General features: G+C 33.6%; 3 protein-coding genes across 3 annotated transcripts in view; 2 read left to right on the top strand and 1 right to left on the bottom strand.

The window, feature by feature from the left end:
* LOC127745603 (uncharacterized) overlaps positions 1-803 on the bottom strand; it is a 6,782-nt gene extending 5,979 nt beyond the window's left edge. Inside the window, exons 1-3 of the mRNA XM_052258540.1 lie at positions 647-803; positions 389-456; positions 107-286 (exon numbers count right to left, since the gene is read on the bottom strand). Coding sequence (XP_052114500.1) covers positions 107-286; positions 389-456; positions 647-803 — 405 coding nt within the window. The remainder of the gene's footprint in view (positions 1-106; positions 287-388; positions 457-646) is intronic.
* A 2,367-nt stretch (positions 804-3,170) lies between these two features.
* On the top strand, positions 3,171-6,306 carry LOC107481430 (protein SUPPRESSOR OF FRI 4). Its single transcript, XM_016101705.3, has 7 exons — positions 3,171-3,513; positions 3,773-3,873; positions 3,973-4,090; positions 4,246-4,649; positions 4,759-4,913; positions 5,015-5,068; positions 5,796-6,306. Exons 1-7 carry the CDS (start codon positions 3,320-3,322, stop codon positions 5,865-5,867), a joined length of 1,098 nt encoding a protein of 365 aa, XP_015957191.1. The 5' UTR covers positions 3,171-3,319; the 3' UTR covers positions 5,868-6,306.
* A 1,846-nt stretch (positions 6,307-8,152) lies between these two features.
* LOC107481431 (IRK-interacting protein) lies at positions 8,153-10,195 on the top strand. The gene is made up of 2 exons (XM_016101706.3): positions 8,153-8,544; positions 8,636-10,195. Exons 1-2 carry the CDS (start codon positions 8,338-8,340, stop codon positions 9,956-9,958), a joined length of 1,530 nt encoding a protein of 509 aa, XP_015957192.3. The 5' UTR covers positions 8,153-8,337; the 3' UTR covers positions 9,959-10,195.
* The last annotated feature ends 12,633 nt before the right edge of the window (positions 10,196-22,828 follow it).

Raw genomic sequence — 22,828 nt, 5'->3', positions numbered from 1 at the left:
TCCTAAAATTATAATTAATTATTATTTATAAATTAGATACTACTAATGACCAAGAAAGCAAAAAATAAATTAATTTTTAATAGAAAGTACACTTATATATACTCACAATTTGAATACGGTGAGCCTCTTTGAATTTATTTATGAGATCCACATTATCAGTTATCTTCTTAACTTTATAAGAAGGGGAAAAATGTGGATTATCAGATATTTGAACTTCAACGATGAAGAGAAAGATCTTATCAATTAGGTTGAGTAAAAGTGTAGGTGTATCCGATAGATCTCCTTTCTGCAGGGTATTACATAATATATTAATAATAAATAATATAAAAAGTACCAATAAAAATATCTTCACTAATGCTTTTAGAAATAAATATTGGTTAGATCTTACCAATAGGAGTGGATCAAGTATCTCTACACAGCTCTTTCCCAAAACTTGTTTTACCTCTTTGTCAAAGACTACATAACATGCACGTTAGAACCATCAATGACACCAAGCTTTATTCGATACCTGCTTAAAAAAGAAAATAACATAAAAAAAAGTTAAATATAGACTTATTCAATATCTAATCAAATGTACATAGACTTTAATTTAAAAAAATAAATAAATAACCTTGGAGTCATGGATAAAAGGATATTAGTAGAAAACTCGTGTCTTCATCGAGCCAAACCATCTCAATTGAGTATGGCAATGGAGAATTTCCGTAATTTGATAGTGTCCATAACTGTATCACTCGTATACGTACACACAAATTGTCGATTGTAGGATTGATGTACTTTAAATTGTGGTGCTTTACATCTCTCATAATTTATCCTTTTATAGTTGCATCATAACTATTTTTTTTTAAATTTGGTTGACTTTAATTTAAAATTTAAAAAACAACAACCTAAGTAAAACAACCCAAACAAATAAAATAATTTAAAATTTAAAAAATAACCACCTAAGTAAAACAATCCAAACTTAAAATTTGAAAATAACAACCTAAGCAAATAATAATTTATAATTTATAAATATAAATCTAAAAATTTCTAATGACGACACGTAAGCAAATAAACTCCCAGACTCAACATATGAGCGCCACGTCAGCAAATGAGCTCCCCATTTGTATTACTATAAAGATAAAGATAAAGATTATTTTTTTTTCTAAAATAATAAACTTACCAACTAAATTGGTGCAATCATACCCAGGAGCATTGAGAGTGTCAAAACTCACAAACTTAAATCCATATCGTGGGATTGACGATTCTGGAAGTCTGTGCACATCAGTACGTTGGTTTAAATTAACCACATACTCATGATGTGTAGTCTTAAAGTAACCCTTGTTGAGTCCAAACACCAAAATATCTTATTTGGTAAGATATTCCTTCCTCCAGCAAATTAACGAATCGAGACACAAAAACCCTCTTAACTGAGGCGTGTATTTTTTCTCCCTAGAATTAATGAACAAAAATAAAAAAATGATTAAATGGGAATAAACAAATAAATTTAAAATATAAAATAGATAAATATTAGTAGAAAACTTACGTCTTCATCGAGCCAAAACATCTCAATTGAGTATGGCAATGGAGAATTTTCGTAACTTGGTAGTGTCCATAACCGTATCACTCATATACATACACACAAATTATCGATTGTAGGATTGATTTCTACTATTTTGTGAATACCAGTCATTGGAATAAGTAGAGAAATTTTAGATTTTGGATGTATGTAAAGAAAGGATTTGATGTACTGGAGATTCTGGATATATGAAAAGAAAGGGATTGATGTACTTTAAATTGTGGTGCTTTACATCTCTCATAATTTATACTTTTATAGTTGCATTAGTTGACTTTAATTTAAAATTTAAAAAATAACAAACTGAGTAAAACAACCTAAACTTTAAAATTTGAAAATAACAACCTAAACAAACAACAATTTAAAAACTCTAAACTAACGTGAATCAACCGAAGTATAATTAACATGTAAATTTTTTTTAAAACTCTAAATTTTTTTAAAAGAATTTATGTAGCTGCAATTTAAAAAAAAATCAACAAATTTTTTTAAAAAATAGTGTCAAAATATAAAAAATAACAATCTAAGTAAAATAATTTAAAATGTAAAGAATAACAACCTAAGTACAACAATCTAAAATTTAAAAAATAACAATTTAAATAAAATAATTTAAAATTTTAAAAATAACAACCTAAGTAAAACAACCCAAACAAATAAAATAATTTAAAATTTAAAAAATAACAACTTAAGTAAAACAACCCAAACTTAAAATTTGAAAATAACAACCTAGGCAAATAATAATTTATAATTTATAATTTATAAATACAATTCTAAAAATTTATAGTGACGACACGTAAACAAATAAGCTCACAGACTCAATGTATGAGCGCCACGTCAGCATATAGACTCCCCATTTGTATTACTATAAAGATAAAGATAAAGATACGGTCTAAATATCGGACCAAATCGGTATAAGTCTAATTCATCAGTTTTTTGGTTGAATCGACCGGTTCAATCCGATTTTAATAACTATGATAAAAACAAAATTTTTGACTGATTTTTTTAATAGATTTTAAAAAAATAAAAATAATTTTATATTTAGATATTTTATGTAAAAAGAATAAATAGAATTTATTTTTATTTGAGATTTAATTTTATGATATAAAATGACTTTAACATATTAATAGAAAAAAAAAATTCAATTTTTTAATTTGGAATAATTCTTATATGAATTAAATTTTCTTCTTTTATAACTTTGTCTTCAATAAAAATAAGAAAGAAAACTAAATAGATATTAAACAAAATTAGAATAATTAATTATAAATAAGAATATTTTTTATATTTAATATATTGAGTTTGTTTAGTATAAAAATTAATTTTAAAATCAGATTTTTTGTTGTCTAATTTATAAATGAAAAAAATTAATTTTTAAAAAATTTAAATTATTTGTTTTAAAATAAAAAAAATTTCAATTCTTGAATAATTTTTAATTTATAGGTTTTCAAACAATAGTGAAGTAGCACCTCAGCAATGGTGAATTAGTCTTGACCAAAAACAAAAATCGTGAATTAGCGGCTCAGCAAGGAAGTAGAAAAAAGAAATTCAACTGGGGCACAGGTCTCTTGGGAATTGCAATAAGAACCCCGTCATAGGACCCATTGACCAAATAACAAGAAAGTGAGTGGGTTTTTGAGTTTTTCTTTCAACTTGCGAGAAATAGTACCAACAATCGGTGCCCTAGTTCCTCTTCCTCCTTGTTCCCCCATTCATCGCGGAGGGTGCAGATTGTCGAATACGCCCCCCAAGCCCTAAACTTTTCCGTGAATCAAGATGGGTAAGAAGAAGAAGAGGGTTGCGTCCAAGGTGTGGTGCTATTACTGCGATCGCGAATTCGACGACGAGAAGATCTTGGTGCAGCATCAGAAGGCCAAGCACTTCAAGTGCCATGTATGCCACAAGAAGCTCTCCACCGCCGGCGGTATGGCCATCCACGTCCTCCAGGTCCACAAGGAATCCGTCACCAAGTAATTTCCACTTTTTATTCTTCTCTGCCATTGTTTGATCTAGGTTCCGGTTCTGGATATTAGCGTTTTATTATATATTCGGTTTCCTTGATTGCTGTCTTGCTGATTCCAATTATACGAAACTACGAAAGTTTATTTAGTTTGTTGTTGCTCCGTTTTAAGAGTTGATAGAAATTTGGTTTAAAGATTTACACGTTTCTATGTATGAATCTGGCACTTGTTGAGATTCCCCTTTTAATCCGTGAGCATGATCAATTAGGGTGCCGAATGCGAAACCTGGTAGAGAGAGTACAGATATTGAAATATATGGAATGCAAGGGATTCCACCAGATGTCTTGGCTGCTCATTATGGAGAAGAAGGTAATATCTTGTCTAATGCCTAATTGTAGTGGTTAGAATGTTTGTTCCTGACTTCAAAATGGCTTAATCTTCTTTCTCATGTTCCTGTACGTATTGCAGATGATGATGTTCCATCAAAGGCAGCAAAGGTGGACATACCATCAACACAGCTTGTAGGTGGAATGGTGCCACCTCCTTTGGGTACAGGATATCCTCCTCGACCAGCGGTACCGCCAATGTATGTTTGTTACATTTTTTCGTCGATTTTCATTATACTGTTAGTGTTCATATTCCTATTTCATTTGACATGTGGTGAATTCTTACTTTATTTCACTATTTAAACATATAATATAAGTGGCTTGAAATCTGCTAATAGCTGAATCCTTGCTGCAGGTATAATCCAGCGGTGCCTGTCCCCCCAAATGCTTGGGCTGTTCCACCTCGACCGGCTCAGCCATGGTATCCCCAACCTCCATCTGTTTCGATTCCACCACCGGCTCCTTACGCACAACAGCCATTATTCCCCGTGCAGAACGTGAGACCGCCACTGCCATCAACTGCTCCTTCTCCACTCCAAACTCAGGTTACTCCTCCTGGGATGCCTTCATCTACACCTTCTGTCCCTGTTTCGCAACCTTTGTTTCCTGTTATTACAACTCAAAGTTCAACATTTTCTCCTGCTCCTCTATCTTCAAGTGCTCCATCCATAAATCCAGTGATATCCTCAAGTGCCCCTGTTGATTCCCATTTGGGTGCCAACTCTGTTGTAAATGCTTATCAGGCAATAGGGATTCCAGGTGATCTCGCCTTGTCAATCCTTGAGTCATTTGTGATACGGTTAAACAAGCAGTCTCTGTTTCATGAATTGAAAATATAGTCCTGAACATCTGATATTTCTATGATCAGGTGGGACAGCAGGTAACTCACATTCCTATGCATCTGGTCCAAATACCGGTGGCCCTTCTATCGGACCTCCCCCGGTAATTGCAAACAAAGCTCCTGCGCCTCAGCCTGCTGCTAATGAAGTCTACTTAGTTTGGGATGATGAGGCAATGTCCATGGTCAGTTGTGGTCTTGAGAAATTTCTCTTTTTTTTTTCCCCATTGTTTTTCATTAGATTGTATCTCTCTGTTTGTAATGTTATAATGCTTGGTTACTGTAGGAGGAAAGAAGAATGTCTCTGCCAAAATATCAGGTTCATGATGAAACTAGCCAGGTAAGTCATACTACCTCTGTAATAGATGGAGTTGCTTTCACATCTAACCAGATGAGTAGGCTTTATGCTTCCTTTATTCAGATTCAGTTGTTTACACATTATTTCTTCTTTACAGAGTAACACTCTGTATAAATGTCTAATCATCGTTCTTCTAAAAAGAATTTGAATGACTAAGTAAATATGATCCGTTTAGCCCTCCCTTTTTCTTCCAACCTGAATGGGTAATGCATGCTGTTTTATTTTTGAATGGCCACTCTGGTCTCTGGCTCCAAGCCATGCCTCCAAATTTTCTGGGCTTCAAAAGATTCAAGTAGGTACTCTACTGATTTATTTCGGTAGTTAATTATAATTCCAACATAATTTGTGAAGCTTGCTGCAAACAACCAACTTCATGATTCTGCATGCCAGCATTTTGTAGACAGTAAAGAGTATGTATATATGATTTTTATTGGGTTTGGTATTTGCGAATGTTATTTTTTCTCCCTTTGTTCAATCCAAAAGTTTGGGGTTTTGGGTGGAACATCTTACCCAACAGATTTTTGCTCATTCGTAGCATCATTACAATTTATTTTATGGAACAAGTGAATTCAGACTTGGCCCAGGTCAGCTTCTTTCGCAGAGTTTGGATCTCTTGCATAGGACTGTGCTCTAAAATATTTGGTTTGATGTCGTCCTTTGTGGTCAGATTGTTAATTTGCTGATCATGATTCTCATGTTTATCTTTCAGATGAGCTCAATTGATGCAGCAATAGATAAGAGGATACTTGAAAGCAGGTTGGCTGGTCGCATGGCGTTCTAGATATGTCTTACCTATCCATGTACACTTGTCAAATTTCAACACCGATCAATTGGCGCTCACTCAGAACAGGTTTTTCCGAGCTTTGGACAAGGTGGGATCAACATTCCTTTATTTTAGTGGTCTAGTAAGTAACCTTGTTTTTGGTGCGATTCTTTGTCAAATTAAGGCAAATAGGCAGTGGACCTGACCGATGTATTGAATCAAAGGAGAAGGACCTTGAATGGTTTTCTGATGATAGTATTATTCGTAGGATATGTTTCAGAATTTATGATTATTAGTTCTTTCTTTTCCTATTTTTCTCTCTCTCTTTCTCAACGATTTGTAGTCATCCTTTAGGAAGCAGATGCTTGAGTACCATTTGATGTAACGTTTTCAGTTTTGGGGGAACAATAGCATTGTTTCTTTGTTCTTGAGTATATTCTTCATTACAGTTTGTTAATCTTGTTAGCTTTTGATTTTTATATAAAAGCAACAGCCAGGATGGGGGAGAAAATGCGCAATGCAGGCTACCCGTAAAAGGTGCCATTGTATTGCATAATTCCAAAAGGGCCGCTCATACGCATTGATGGTCTGAGTCGGTGATATTTAATGAGAGGGATATGCAGAAATAGTTAGGTACACCTTACCAAACTTTTTGAAGCATACACGTCTACATGCACGGTTTAAACTTTTTAATGGTTTGAACTTGAACAGGTGATAGAAGTTGAGGTTTAAAGCTTTTCATTTAGAAAAATAAGGATTGAAGTTTTAAATATACTTGATGTATGATAGTATATTGCAGAAAAATACACCCTGGAAATGGGAAACTTAAACAACAGGCAATCAACATTTAGAATGTGAAAATGTGAAAGGACCAACAAAACAAGAAGCCGGAACAGAATCCTGTATTTAAACTAATTTATTTATTTTAGTTAACTTAGCTGACTAAGGTAAAATGAATGTGGTGGTACTTGGTAGATAGGGTTTGTAGGAATTCAACACTAGATAGTATGTTATTGCTTTCTAAAAGTGGATCTATCTATATTCTCTCTATATCTATGTCTAATATAGACTCTCAAAATCCCAAAGGATTAAATGTCACCACATGGCATATATTATTATAGCTTTCACGTGCAGTTGTATATACAGTATCACCCCCTTCCCCTCTCTTATGAAACGTGGCAGAATAGTCAACGTTATGCTATTTCATTTGACCACTTAAACATTTTGCTACACCTTCAAGTTTTTGAGTCTTCAACTAGCAATTTGAAGCTGCCTCTATTTTGGAGTTTGCTACGCCCATCACATCGAAATCAAATAATACGGCTGGCTATGAGGCTAAATTCTCTTACGTCCTAAACTTCAATTTAAGTTTGAATTTTATTATTTAGTCCCCTAGTTCCTTCCATCATTTTCACCCTCATTCTTAACTCCGCGACAATAATTGAATACCAAAATATGAAGCGGGTGATTACATCAACACCACGATTTTAGATGCTCCTTTTTAACTTTTTACGGACAATTGAGTCCTTGACTAGAGAAAGCACAAAAATAAGTGTTACACAATATGAAAAGTATGTAACGACACCCAACTAATCATAGATTGGTTCAACGAGATAACGTCGTACTCCTTGGTTGGTTTTTTAATTTTAGATTAGGTTTTACTTTAAAAGGACTTTTCTTGATTTACAAATGAATCGAACTTTTGGAGTAGACCATTTTGTACATGTTTCTTTCAATTTTGTTCTTTTTTGGGCTGTGTTTATTGTTTTAATTTACACTGGCCCCACTTGAATTTTGTTTGATGATTTCTTGCTTCGTGAGTATAAAATCTACAAAAGTGGTGTGATGTTCAAGACTGGTCCCTGAGCATGCAAAAGTAATTTCTATTACTATACATTTATGAATGAGAAGCTGCAGGAATCTAATCTGATTTAATGATGGATGATATGTCAAATGTAATCTACATTACAATGTGCAACGTATGAAGTACATGCTTGTCGATTTAAGAGTTCATCCCCGAATATTAAATCCGAGAATGATGTATTATAATATTTATTCCCTACTTGATAGTAGCTAGTAAAGTTTTTCTTTTTATTGATTGTAAAAAGGTCATTTTTCGCAAATAATGATATGCAGAGAGTAGCTAACTAGAGACAAGGATTGCTTAGAGATTAGAGAGAAAGACAAGTAGGATATGTGGTATCCCCATTAAACTGTTATTATGAGGCATTTGCAGAAGAAACAAAAGAAGAAGCTGTAGTAATGATATATAAAATTGAGTGAGTAAGTCCAAGTTAAATTAAAAGAGATGAAATGGCATATGAGAGTTGCAATAAATAGTGGGAGTAGAGAGGGGAGAGAGGAGAGGGTCCATATATGTAGATGTGCAGAGTGGAGAGGGAGTCATTAAATAAGTTCACATGGGTGTGGCTCTGAGTAACGAAAGAGACGTGGTTGGTGGTTCCGTGATCCACCGCGCTCCAAATAAATGCGGGTAGTTGGCCTTCTCCTAATTCCCACACTCCTCACTTATTACTTACTTATTATACCCTCTTTTAATTTAATCATTTCAGGACCACACTCATACATAAAACTCACTCACTTCAATTCACTACATACATACATACATACAATGGCTGCTTCTTGTTCCAAATCCCCCCCTCTTCCTTCTCGCCATTCTCCGCACTTCACTCCCGTGAGCATCATCATCTCATCTACTACTTATTCTTAGCTAATACATTATTACTCTTGTTTGATTTGATGAGTGTGTATCTGGTTTATGGCAGATTCAAGAAGAGCTTGAAGTGGATGAGTACAGTGAAGACAGAAGCAGAGCAACACCAACAACAGCAAGACTCACTCCTCAGAAGCACCCTCCCACGCCCATTGTCAACAAGAATAGCACCAAATCCAACCACAAGAAGAAGAGGTCAGAATCCGACTCCTCACTCAACGCCGAAGATGCCTCCGTCTCCTGCAACAAGTGCAGGCCTCACTCCAGAGACAAAATCTTCGTGCTCCCCATATTGGATCACAACCACAACCACAACCACAAGCACCAACACTCTTCTCTCTTGGCTTCTCCCAATGGCATCTTCAAGTCCATTGTCTCCAAGCTCACACGCAAGAGCCCCATGTCCTCCTCCTCCGCCTCTTCCAGAGAAGACCAATGGAAGCTCGCAGTGGCCGAGCTCTCTCACAAGCTGGTCCAAGCCACAAGGAAGAGAGACGAGGCTCTCGTGGAAGCCTCCAGGCTCATGAAATCCATGGCCGAGTTGGAGAAGAAGCTCAACAAACTGGAGCTGTATTGCCACACCTTGAAATCGGGCCTGGAAGAGTGCAGCAGCAGCAGCAACAAGGTGGTGGTTGCTCAGAATCCACAGCAAGAGACAGTGATCCAACACTTCTTGGTGTCAGTCTCGGAAGCAAGGTCTTCAGTGAGGCTTCTGAGCCGCTCCCTGACTATGCAGCTTCGCCACATGGGGGGAGGAGGCAAGGTGTACGACAAGGTGTCCACGCTGCTGCAACCGTACGACATAAGAATCTCCTTCTCAAAGAACCCGAGAAGCCTGGTGGTGTACCTGGAGGCACTGCTGAACAGGGCATTCTACGAGGACTTCGAAACGGTGGGGTTCATGAAGAACGCGTGCAACCAGGTGCTGAACCCAGTGGAGAGGTGCGAGTCGAACATGGAGTCGTTCAAGATGGTACAGGGGCTGACATGGGAGGAGGTTCTGAGCAAAGGCACAAGGCACTTCAGCTCGGAATTCAGCAGGTTCTGCGACAGGAAGATGAGCGAGATAGTGGGGATGCTGGGCTGGAACAGAGCATGGCCGGAGGGGTTGTTGCAGGCCTTCTTTGGCGCTTCAAAGAGCGTGTGGATGGTTCACCTTCTTGCCAACTCGGTGCACCCAAGCTTGTCCATACTCAGAGTGGACAGAGCTGCGAGGTTCGAGTCGTTATACATGGAAGACATGGCCGCTGACAAGTCGCACAGCCTGGTGCCCACACTGGTGAGGATAATGGTCGCCCCTGGTTTCTACGTGTACGGCAGTGCCGTCAAGTGTAAGGTGCTTTGTAGGTACCTCACATCCACCCCTACCCCTTAATTACCTTTAACCCGCTTTCTAATTTTGTATATTATTAATTATTAATTTAGATTAGATGCCTTCTTTGGCTTTAATTAATGAATGAGTTGAGTAGGGTCAAAGGGGAATTTTTGGCTTTGGACTTGCTGTCAATTTTGTTTCATCACATTCAGATTCTCATGAGTCCTAATCCTTCTCGATTGCCATCTGCCACGACCCGTAATTATAACTTGCTTATCTTTCCTCTTGTGATGTGAACTCACTTTCTTTTTGAATCTTACGCTTCTGTCGTTTTTTTCCCTTTTTTTTGATATTGAGTAATGCCATCTTATCTCAATGCCGTTGGGAAAAGGGCTGCTCAAATACAGAGCTGAAACAGTCCAAATTAGGCATGCTCATCATGAGAATGCACATATTAATATTATTTGAAAATAAAATGAAGCATTGAATAGAGTAACCGCTTGAAAATATTTTCTCTTCATCAAACTTTTAACCAATGAGCTTAAATCGTGGTTAGCAAAATGACAAGATCTGGACTTGCTACGAAAAAAGAACAACTGACATATACATAAGATGATGTTAGTTCCCTGTTTCAGCTGTTCAATAAGTTTTCATATAAATGTGAGTGGCCCATCATTCCTCCCTCTTTCTTTACGAAAAAGTGGACCATCATTTCAAAATCACAATTATGAATATTAATTATCATAAACACGTAAGTGTGCTTAATTTCAATGGGTATCGATATTTCTTCTTGTTGATAAAATACCATTTGATTGTCATTACATCACAAAACACACCATCCAGGGACAGTTGGGAGGCTAAATTCAAATTATTAGACCAATTCTTATAGTGTGTTTTTAAAATATTATTTTTTATATTTATAAATAATAAATTAATTTAAAATTAAAATTTGTATTAAAATTAATAGTTAAAATAAAATTAGTCTCACTTTAGAATAGTTAAAATAATATAAAATTTAAATTGAATTAGCATTGGAGTAATAAATTTTATATTTAGTTACAAATTATGATTTATGTCATGATTCTACAAATAATAATTTAGTATTTTATAAAATCTAAAATGAAATTGAAATAAAAGCTAACATTGGAGTTGCTATTTAAATTTAAAATATAAATATAAAATATCAACAAGATTAATCATTGATCTCATAAAATTCAATCTTTATACAAGACTTAATGAGTAAACACTAAACAATATAATGTCAATAAATTCATTATTGTTATGCTACTCCAACCACACTCCATAGAGGGAAAAAAGGTTTTATGGGCCTATTGTGTTTTCATAGATGGGATGGGTCTACAGCTTCTGAGTCCAACAAAAACAACCTAGTATGGGCTCATGTCTTGGGTTGGGCTTTGGTAAAAGTGAGTCACAGAAAAGAGAAGTATGAGTGTGAGAGTTTGTGGTCCTTTTGATTTCCATAATTAGGGCTTTAAAACAAAGAAAGGATCCATGTCCAAAAAAAAAAAAACAGAGAAAGGAAACAACGCCTTTGATTTGACCTCGCTAAATCCACTTTACTTTAGGCCTTCCTTTTAGGCAAATAAATCATCACACTCGTTTAATCAAAGATTATTTAATGCTTTATTACATAATGCAGTATGAGTATGGGATCGATCAACTTGCTTATGCTTTAATCAATTCTGTCCTTCAATTTAATAAAAAGGTGCATATCATTTAAAAGATCTTTGCCGGCACTCATCGTTTAAAACTTTACCTGATTTTGAGTAGAAACTAAAAACTAGTTCTTCATTTAAAACAATCACATAGGATAAATCATAAATGGATAAGTTGGTTCTTTGATTTTATTAATTAATTTTCAAATAATAGTCCACAGAAACGATTCAATTCAAGCGCACGAAAAAAAAAGTCAACTAAAAAATTCGTTCGTTCGTTCGTTAATAATTATCTTATGAGACAAGTAAAGATGAGTGCTTTGATTTAGGACTCAATAATTACAAGTATGATTTAATGTTCCCTCCAACTGCGAATCTTTTGAAGTTCAGTGAGTTTTTGTTCATATACTATGTGACTAATCTCAAAATTATATTCTGCGAAACAATAGTTTTATTTTTTAGTTTCTTTTCAAAGTTACCAAAATCATGCATGTTATGGTTTCTAATTTTCTCATATTTTTTATTATTGCCTTAAAATAAATAAAAAGTTTACATGAATCTGGTTTCGGTTATGCCACTGAAATCAAAGCATATCCTAAGATTGAATAAATACTTATCGAGATGCATACAAATTCCATAACATTAAACTGTAATTGTCCATATTTGTTTATAACATATCTATTAATGTCCAAAGTACCTTTTACTCTATGTGGATACAAAAACAATGAAAAGTGACATGAATTGAACCCTGTTTAGTGTTTGTGATCTGAAAGCAAAGACCTGAGGCAGTGTTGGACACGGTGATGTTTGGGGGATTTTTGGTCAAGCTTCACACACTACACACTTTTCTTCTTCTTTTATTTATTTATTATTTATTTTTTGTCAACCACTAAACTTGTCTCCATATTCAAAAGTAGTCAGTACTCAATACTTTAGTCAAATGATAGATATGCTCATCCCTTTTTTTTTCAATAATTTTTTGAATGTTTTAATTTAATAAAATAAATAAATATATTTTTAAATTAAATTAATAGTGCTAAGGAGCCAATGGCCTAAGTATACAATGTGTACAATGAGCTAAATCTTTGGTCTATGAATAAAATGAACATCACCTACACTATCCAAAATAATCATCCGGATACCAGGGATAATAAACATCTCATGTCATAAAATTATTCATCTTAAAAACTTAAGCTGATTTTGGAGTTCACCAAGGATCGAATTCTTGACCTTTCGAATCTAGAACTCTAATACTATATTATGAACTCACTCATCCCAAAAGCGTAACTTGACAGAACAATGTAACACTAATAGTCATATTTCTAATACTTTCTAAACCTTCATTGTACACATTGTACGCTTAAGCCATTGACTATATAATATCCCTCCATTTACCAAGTCAAAAAAAAAAAAATTGTCATAAATTTTAGCTGATCAATAAAATATTATATACATAAAATAAAATTTAAATCTCCGGTACTTATATTTAAATGGACGAATGATTCAATCAATCTAAGTTGCTTTAAAAAAATTGTGAATTCTTAGTTTGGAGGGACCATTGCCTATTTTCTTCAAGTCATTGATACGGTATTGACTAGCCACTGCAATAATCCGAAGGTGCGGTCTTTTTTATATCTAAAAAAAGCTAGCTTTCTATACAAGGATTTAACCCACATATTCACAATAAATTTTACTTTAGGATAAATTATAGGAAGAATTTTAAATATTTTTAGGAAACTGATATTTTAATAGTTTTAAATTTTTTATCATTAATTTTAATTATAAAAATATATTCATTAAAATTAATAGTTAAAAAATTAGTGAAATATTAGTGTTTTAAAAATATCTGAATTTTTTAAAAATTATATTTAACAAATTTCAGGTTAAATAATATTATACAAAATATATTTTGCTTTAAAAAATGTGACTTTTTTTTAATAAAAAATTTGATAACATTAGATACATGCTATTTTTGTCTTTTGTAAAATGTAACTTTGACTTCTCTAAGGACAGTTTATTAAAAAAAATGGATAGAATTTAACAACAATTTATTTTTATATAGAATAAATATAACATACTAAAATAAAGGTTTAATTAATAGTTATTAGTTACTATATTAATCTTATAGGTATTAGGTATATATTGATGTGCCAATGAAGATATGCATATCTGTTGATATAAATTAAAGTTGAGGAAAGAGGTGAAAAATGGTCCCTGTCCCTGGCAATAGGTTTCCTAATTCCTCTGATATATAGTATTAATTGATTATTATTGTACGGTAAAGAGTATGCTGGTTGGGCCATATCTAATAAGAATGACTCCCACTTGCATTGTCAAATGTCAAGAATTCAATCAAGTTGCATTGGTGCAATGTCTAAGAAGTTGATTAGTTAACTTAAATAAATGTCAGAAATTTAAATTGTGTATGTAATAATTTATTAGTCAACGATAAATTTTTAAATAAAGTTTTCGATTTACAATTAGTTAGTGTATATTTGGATTACAGTTTTTAAATGAGAGTTTGTGTAAAATTATGTTATAAACTTAATTTTAATTAAAAGTAAATTTGTATTAACATAATTTATGTCTAACAATTTTTATATCAAAATAAATTATAATAAAATAAATATTTGAATTATACTATTCAAAAATTAATTTTAAATAAAAAATAATATATTTATTTACTAAATTAAAGTAACATATAAAAATTGACAAAATATATTTTAATATATAAAAACATTAAAAAAAGTATTATATATTTTATAATATCAAACAAAAAAAATGTATGTTTGGTAATTTTTATATTGAAAAAGAAAGAAATCCATTTAAGTGTTTAGTAAAATTCAAAGATATAGTAGAAAACAAAAAAAAATTATAAAGAATGCATGTCTCTTTCTTGGGATATATATTATCTCATGGTACATGAATACTTTCGAAAGTCTGAAAGGACAGCTATGCTTTAAATTTTTCCTCTATATATAAAACTCTAATATTGTAATAACTAGTTAATTCTATTAGATAGTGTAAAAGAGAAAGTATAGGGAGTCAATGATCTATGTGTTTAATGTGTACAATGAAGGTTTAAAAAGTATTAGAGATATGATTATTAGTGTTACATTGTCCTATCAAGTTACATTTTTGGGATGAGTGGTTTCAGGATATGGTATTAAAATTTTAGATCCGAAAGGTCAAGTTCGAACCTTAGTGAACCCAAAATTAGGGGTGTTCATAAAAAAACCAAAATGTGGTTAACCGGTTAAAAAACCATAACCACATTGTGGTTAACCAGTTTAATAAAACAATTTTAAAAACCATATCCATATTTTTTAGAATTGGTTAACCAAAACCAAATTAAAAAAAACCGGTTTTTAACCGGTTAACCAAAACCAAAACCAAACTAAAATCAAAACCTAATTTCAAAACCAAATTACATACTCTTTCTCTCTCTCTCTCCCCCTTCCCCTTTCTCTCTCTTTCTCTCTTCCTCTCTCTTCCTCTCTCCCTCCCTTCTTTCTCATCTCATCTCTCATCTCTCTCTCTCCTCTCTCTCTCTCTCTCTCTCCTCCTATCTCTCTTTTTTCCTTCTCTCCCTCCTCTCTCTCTCTCTCTCTCATTTTTCTCTTTTTCCTCCTCTTTGTCCTCTCCTTTTCTCTCTCCCCCTCCTCTCTCTCTCTCTCTCCTCTCTCTATTCTCTCTCCCCTTCTCTCTTTTCTTTTCCCCCTATTTCTCTCCCCTCTCCCTCTCTCTCCCCCTTCCTTCCCCCTCTCTCTCACTCATTTTTCTCTTTATTTCCTCTCCCCTTCACTCTCTCTCTCTCTCTCTCTCTCTCTCTCTCTCTCTCTTCCATCATCTCTTCCTCATCTCTCTCTCTCTCTCTATTATTTTTCCCTCTTTCTCTCCTCCTCTCTCTCCCCTATCTCTCTATTTCCCTTTCTTCCTCTCTTTCTCTCTCTCTCCCCTCTCTCTCTCTCTCTTTCTCTCCCCTTCTCCTCTTTCTCCACCTCGTCTTTCTTTCTCTCTCCCTTGTCTCTCTATCCTTCTCTCCCTCTCTCTCTTTCCCCATCTCTCTCATTTTCTCTCCCCCTCCTCTTCTCTCTTCCTTCTCTCTTTCTCTTTCTCCCCCTTCCCTCTCTTTCTCTTCCTCTCTCTCTCTCCCCCTCTCTCCCCCTCCCCTCTCTCTCCTCTTCTCTTCCTTTTCTCGCTCCTCCTCTCTTTTTTTCCCTCTCTCCCCCTCCTCTCTATCTATCTCTCTCTCCCCCTTCTCCTCTTTCTCCCTTCCCCTTTCTTTCTCTCTATCCTTCTCTCCCTCTCTCTCCCCTTTCCTCTTTCTCTCTCTCCTTCTCTCCCTCTCTCTTTCTCTCTCTGTCTCTCTCTCTTTCTCTCTGCTTTCTCACTTTCTCTCTCTCTCCTTGCCCTCTTTCTCCCCCTCCCTTATCTTTCTTCATCTCTCTCCTCACATTTCTCTCTCTAATCATCTCTCCTCCTCCTCACTCTCCTTTCCTATCCTTCTCTCTCTCCCATATCTCTCTCCTTTCTCCTCTCTTTTCCCTTTTCTCTCTCTCTCTCTCTCTTTTTCCTCCCTCTCTTTCTCTATCTCTTTATTTCTCTTTTCTCTCTCTCCTCTTTCTTTTTTTACTCTCTCTTTTCTCTTTCTCTCTCAACCTTCTCTCTATCTTTATCCATCTTCTATCTCTTTTCTCCTCTTCTCTCTAAAGTGAGAGAGAAGAGAGAGAGAAGGAGAAGACAGAGGAGAAGAAAGAAAAAAAAGGAGAGAGATAAAAAGAGAGAAGAAGAGAGAGAAAGAGGACAAAGAGGGAGAAAGAGAGAGGGAAGAGAGAGAGAGAAGGAGAGAGACAGAAAAAGAGAAGAAGAAAGATAAAAGAAAGGAGGGGAGAGAGAAGGAGAGAGGGAGAGGAGGGGAGAGAGAAAGAGGGAAGGGGAGAGAGAGAGCATGGGAAGAGAGAGGGAGAGAAGGATAGAGAGAAAGAAAGGGGAAGGGAGAAAGAGGAGAAGGGGGAGAGAGAGATAGATAGAGAGGAGGGGGAGAGAGGGAAAAAAAGAGAGGAGGAGCGAGAAAAGGAAGAGAAGAGGAGAGAGAGGGGAGGGGGAGAGAGGGGGAGAGAGAGAGAGGAAGAGAAAGAGAGGGAAGGGGGAGAAAGAGGGGAAGGGGAGAGAGAGAGAGAGAGAAAGAGAGAGAGAGAGAGAAGGAAGAGAGAAGAAGAGGGGGAGAGAAAACGAGAGAGATGGGAAGCAGGAGATAAGAAAAAGTTACTCGTATCATTTAGAAAGAAAGTTATTTATATTAGAAAAAATTATTTATAGAAAATGCTGAAAAGAGATAAGAAAGAAAAAGGAACAAAAGCAATGGAAGGGATTTCATTAGTTACAAATGTTACTCGTATTATTTAGAAAGAAAAAAATTAGATTAAAAAAATTCAATTAAAAAAAGGTTTTAAAATTTGGATTTTTGTATGTAAAAATATTAATTTTTGTGTAAAAATCTATTTTTACATGTAAAAACCAATTTTTTGTATAAAAACCAATTTTTTAGTATAAAAACTGGTTTCTTTATGTAAAAACCGGTTTTAGTGTAAAACCGATTTTTTAATATAAAAACCAATTTTTAGTGTAAAACCGGTTTTTTAATATAAAAACCAATTTTTTATATAAAAACTGGTTATTTTTTAAAAACCAGTTTTTAATTTAATAACCGGTTAAAAACCGGTTTTGAATTTTACTAACCGGTTAATAACCAGTTTCATCATGTAAAACCAATTTGGTTAATTAACCAATACTATATTTTTGGTTAACAAAAAACAGGTTTGGTTTTTGGATTAACCAAACCATGAACACCCCTACCCAAAATTAGCTTTTTATAACATGTCATTAGCTCCCTAGCACTACTCAGTGTAAAATTGCCACCTTATGCATGGTTTTATTTGATTAAGCTTTGCAAGTTTAATTTGTTGGCTTATGCATGGTGTTGGGAATAATGGTAGTGGCTTTATTAATTTCTTCCAACATCTCAACTTTAGAAACACACCTTTAAGATGTCATTGATCAGTCTTTAATCTTGTTTTGCTTCTCTCTTTCAGGTTATGTAAAAAAAATTGCATATGATAAAGCTTATTGTATGTGTAACTAAATAGTCAACATGGTTTGGTATGCAAATTAAATAAATCACTAATGACTTTGGCTATAATAAACGTCCTTTTACATATATACACTATCATCGCAGCATAGACTTTGCTTTTTGCACCAACTTTAATTTAATTAGTTAGATAATAATCTACTCTTTTGGTGATTCATTCATTCCATTATCCAAAGCCAAAAACAATTTAATTTATTATTTTTTTTAGAAAACGCACTAAGACAAAGCTCTGAAGATATTTTGACTGTGTTGAACAATTTTCAAGTGTAACTCTTCTTTGGCAAGAATATTTTTCCTAATCTTGATACCAAGTTAAAACACACTTTATTAGAAGAACGTTTGAAAAAAGTGACCTACCTTCCTAGATCCTTTATTTCTTCCTAGATAGTGTATGTTATATATATACTAACACTGATTTCATTCCTAAAATATAATTATGCCTATCTTTGCTTTTGATATATGATATTTGTGAAGTTTAGAATGAAAATAAATCTTAATATATCTGGCAATTATATACAGAAGAAGAATATGACTCTATTGGGACTTGGAAGGACACATTGATTTCCTCATTGCCATAATTATTAAGACACAACTTTTTCAGCTCATGTGACCTAATCAATAAAGCCACAAATAGAGTAGTGTTTTTAAAATTTTGGGTCTATTTCTTAAATTTCATAAATAATCCTTGTCCTTCGTAGTATTGAAAAGTTTTTAAGTATACGTATATATTGATGTTTCAGTAATTTTTAACCGTTAATCTTAATTATATATATTATATATATTTTTTATAATTAATATTAACGATTAAAAATCAATAAAATACTGATATATCAATACACTTCAAATTTTTTTTCATAATATTAATTTTTACATAGTTACCTACCTATCTGACCCATCGGTCCAACTCCAATGCAACAAGTCAACAATAATAGTGTCTACACAAGAAGTTGAGTCTAACCCAAGAAAAATAAATTGCTTTCGACTGAAAACCTGTGAATATATTCTAAACCTGTTTTAATTGTGTAACTATAAATTAGTTTAAATAAGATAATATATATGATAAATTTGTTAAGTATTAGAAGGGATTATTTTGAAGATGTGGACTTATGATGGTCATTATTTTGGGTGCAAAGTAATTTTTTATATTAAAATACAACCATATATTTGACACTAAAAAATAAAGAACAAATGTATATGGAAATAGAACATGCATAATTGCACAAGAATACATATTTATTAAAAATATATAAAACAATACTTTTTAAAAAAAAATTGTGTCACAACTTGATCAAATTACATGGAGAAATATAATTACTATTCTAAATATTCGTTGTGCTCATTCCTAACGACAGTGTCATCGATCGAGACAAGAATAAGTTATTGTTTAAAATACCAGACATTCACATTCTAAATTTCGAAGCTATCCTTTAATCTATATACTAATCCAAGCTATACCTAATATAAATATATGATGACTTATTTTTTTTCATGCATATAGTATTTTTGAACTAATATTAGGGATGGTAGTGGGACGGGTAGGGGCGGATTTTTGCCCTATTCGACTCCGTCCCGCCGTCCTGTTATATATATACTATCCGTTCCATCACTACCCGCAGGTAGTAAATTACAGAATCCAAACCCGTCCTTACGGATATCCGTCCCACCCCGACTCGCTTCTGTAAAAATTAAATATTTTAATTTTTATCTATTTATATATAAATTAAGACAAAAAATTAAAATTCATAGATAAATTAAAATACAAATATAAAATTCATACAATGTTATTAGCTAAAATAACTTGAAATTAAAAAAAATATTGTTAGATCACTACAAATTTAACACCATAATAAAGAAATTACAATATTAGATATAAAATGATCTTCAACTCTTATTCTTGATCACTTTTAACATCTTCATCATCATTAAAAGTTTGCAAATCAAGATTTAAACCTGAAAATTAAAAGAGATAATTAACAAATTAATCGGTACTATGAAAAAAATTAACATAAATGAAGATTAATCAATATATCACCTTTACTTTTTAAAGGTGTCCACAACCAACTTTGACCACACATCAAAACTTCAATTATATATTGTTTGAGCTTTGCACGATGAGGAGAAATCACATGACCACTTGTACTAAAAGTAGATTCAGAAACAACAGTGGACACCGGAATAGCATATATATCCTTAGCTATTTTTGCAATAACTTTAAATTTTATCTGATTATTCTTCCACCATTTCAAAACATTAAAGTTATGATCATTTGAAGGATGAATTTCCTCCTCAAGATAATGATCAAATTCAACATTCACATATGAACTCCTTGTCATTTTTCTTCTTTTAAGATACACCATGTAATCATCACCCCCAAATAAATTTGCATTTCCACTTTCATTAAGTTCTTTTGTACCAACACCAACACCAACACCGCCATGTGATACATCAGAACTCATTTTTTGAGTGTATTCATTAACCAACTCATTACACAACTGATGAATTCTATCAACTTGCTTGGAGCATTCCGTTGGATCTGGATACATTTTTTCAAATTGAAACTTAATCCCAACCATCTTATACCTAGGGTCTAAAACAGCAGCAACACCCATAATGCCATGAATTTCATCCCAATATTTTTCAAATTTCTTCTTCATGTTAGATGCCATATTAGCAATTAACAGATTATTAGTAGAAATTTTTTATCCATCCAATGACACTTTTATTTTACAAACCAAAGTAAAATAAGGATTAGCAGTCGAAAATTTAGACTCAAAACACAATTGAGTAACATCATAAAATAGAACACCATGAGCATATTTTGTTAACCAAGGAAACAGAACAGTTTGTGATTCTCTCCATAATTAAAACACCATGACAATTGTAAAATCAGAATAAAATCAAAATCCAGAATGCATAAGAATGATAAAAAAGCCAAAACAACTTCTGCCTGTAACTAATCAACAAAAAAGCCAAAACAACTTCAATTTTTCAAGCTTTATTCTAACTAAGTTAAAGAAGGTAATACACCAAACTCTGGAAGTTGTTCACATACACATTCCTCCAAAGTAATTGAGCTAAGATTATTGGATGAAGGATCTGAAATCCATCTTGGGAATGTGGAGTTAAGGTATCCATAAATCTCCAAAAGTTGCAAATTGTGATGAGGCTGAAGGAACTCAATGACATCAAAGTTAACATCAACATCAAACTAAGTGCATTTTTGTTAACCAAGGAAACAGAATAGTATGTAGTTTGTGATTTTCTCCATAATTAGAACACCATGACAATTGTAAAATCAGAATAAAATCAAAATCTAGAATGCATAAGAATGGTAAAGAAGTCAAAACAACTTCTGCATATAACTAATCAACAAAGAAGCCAAAACAACTTCAATTTTTCAAGCTTTATTCCAACTAAGTGCATATTTTGTTAACAAAGGAAACATAACAGTTTGTGATTCAACCCAAACAAGCTGTTTCAACATATCAAATCATTCAAAAAGAAAAGAAAGGCTGAACAATTCAGAAAACTCAGTTACAAACTTAGTTACAAACTCAAGAAACTACCCAAACAATCTGTTATCACCCAAAAACAAAAGAACTTCTTCTTTGTCAATTCTCATGATACATCCAAAATTACCCAGAGATTAAACATATCAAATCATTCAAAAAGAAAAGAAAGGCTGGGATAAGGGCAAGAACTGTACCGATGCTATGCGGGGAGAATCTGGTGAAGGTGGCGCGTTTCGGGACCATGAGAAGCGTAGACGACTGGACGAGGTCGATTCCGATGCAGAGGAGGCACGGGGGTGGCTCGTCTAGTGCGCGACTTGGAGGCCGGAGGGAGCGCAGAGAATTTCAGACTGAGAGGCAGCGCGGAGGAGGAGCGACAGGCACAGGCGGCTTGAAGGAGACGCGGAAGAGATCGTAGAAGACGCGCTGCGGAGGAGTGGCAATGAGACGATTCGACGAGTTGCGAACTTGCGCTGGCAGAGACGAGTTGCGCGGAGGAGGAGCGACAGGCACAGGCGGCTTGAAGGAGACGCGGAACTGGAGCAGATTCGACGGCGGCACTGGGTTAAACTAAACCGAGGCGGCGATGCTATGGTCTTGGAGAAGAGCTGAGGAAGTGAGAACTGAGAAAGGGGTCGCTAACCCTAATTGAGTGAGTGACGGTGAGAACTAAAGTTTCTCTAAACTAACCCTAATTTTAAGAGGTTTATTTGTCAGTTTAATTATTTTTTAATCAATATTTATATATGTTGATTTCAATATTGTTTTTTGTATATATATTATAGGAGTGACTCATTAATAACTATATTGTGTACATGTAGTATTACGAAAATTGTTATAAGAGGTATGTTAATAAAACCTTATTTATTCGGTTAGTGTTTAAATTTTCCCTAAAAACTGAAACACAATAATTGCAAATATTGATAGAAGCTAAGGCAAAGAAAATGGATGGGAGTGAAGTGAAAGAGCGTTGTAGACAAAGGGAATAAGATACATAGCCAGGCAGAACCAGATTCGTTGATTATGTGAATAGAAATCTTATGAAAGAAAAAATTGTGGAATATTAAAAGAGTGAAGCAGATCATATTGAAGATACGATTAAGACTGAATTGGTTGAAGAAATTGAACATGAAGAAGGCCTACCAAATTAAAGACAAACCTGCTCTATTCAACAATCTCATCATCCGTAACTAACATCACGGGACTTTTTGGAAAAAACAAAAAAAAAACAAAAAAAAAACGTACTATATACTATATGATTAGAGTATTAGACTTGTGAACTATGGGCATGAGCCACCTTTGTTTCCGATATATAGCATATCATATAAATCAAAATATGAATACTTTATTTAATTGTCGTGTCTAATATTTAAATATAATATTTATTGATATTTATTGATATACATATTTTTTATGTTTAATTGTATATAAATAAAAAATAAAAAATATTTTAAACACACTTAGATACATTTAATTTTAAATATTATTCTGCAGACAAATATATATATATATAGAATGCAGTTGTAAATTATAAACAAAACACATATACGTTTCAAAATCTATTTGTTTCTGCGGCATAAATACAGAACAT

Source organism: Arachis duranensis, chromosome 3, assembly GCF_000817695.3.
Source record: "Arachis duranensis cultivar V14167 chromosome 3, aradu.V14167.gnm2.J7QH, whole genome shotgun sequence".
Classification (NCBI taxonomy): Eukaryota; Viridiplantae; Streptophyta; class Magnoliopsida; order Fabales; family Fabaceae; genus Arachis; species Arachis duranensis.
The sequence above is the reverse complement of the archived record's forward strand: the minus strand, read 5'-3'. Positions and strand labels throughout refer to the sequence as shown.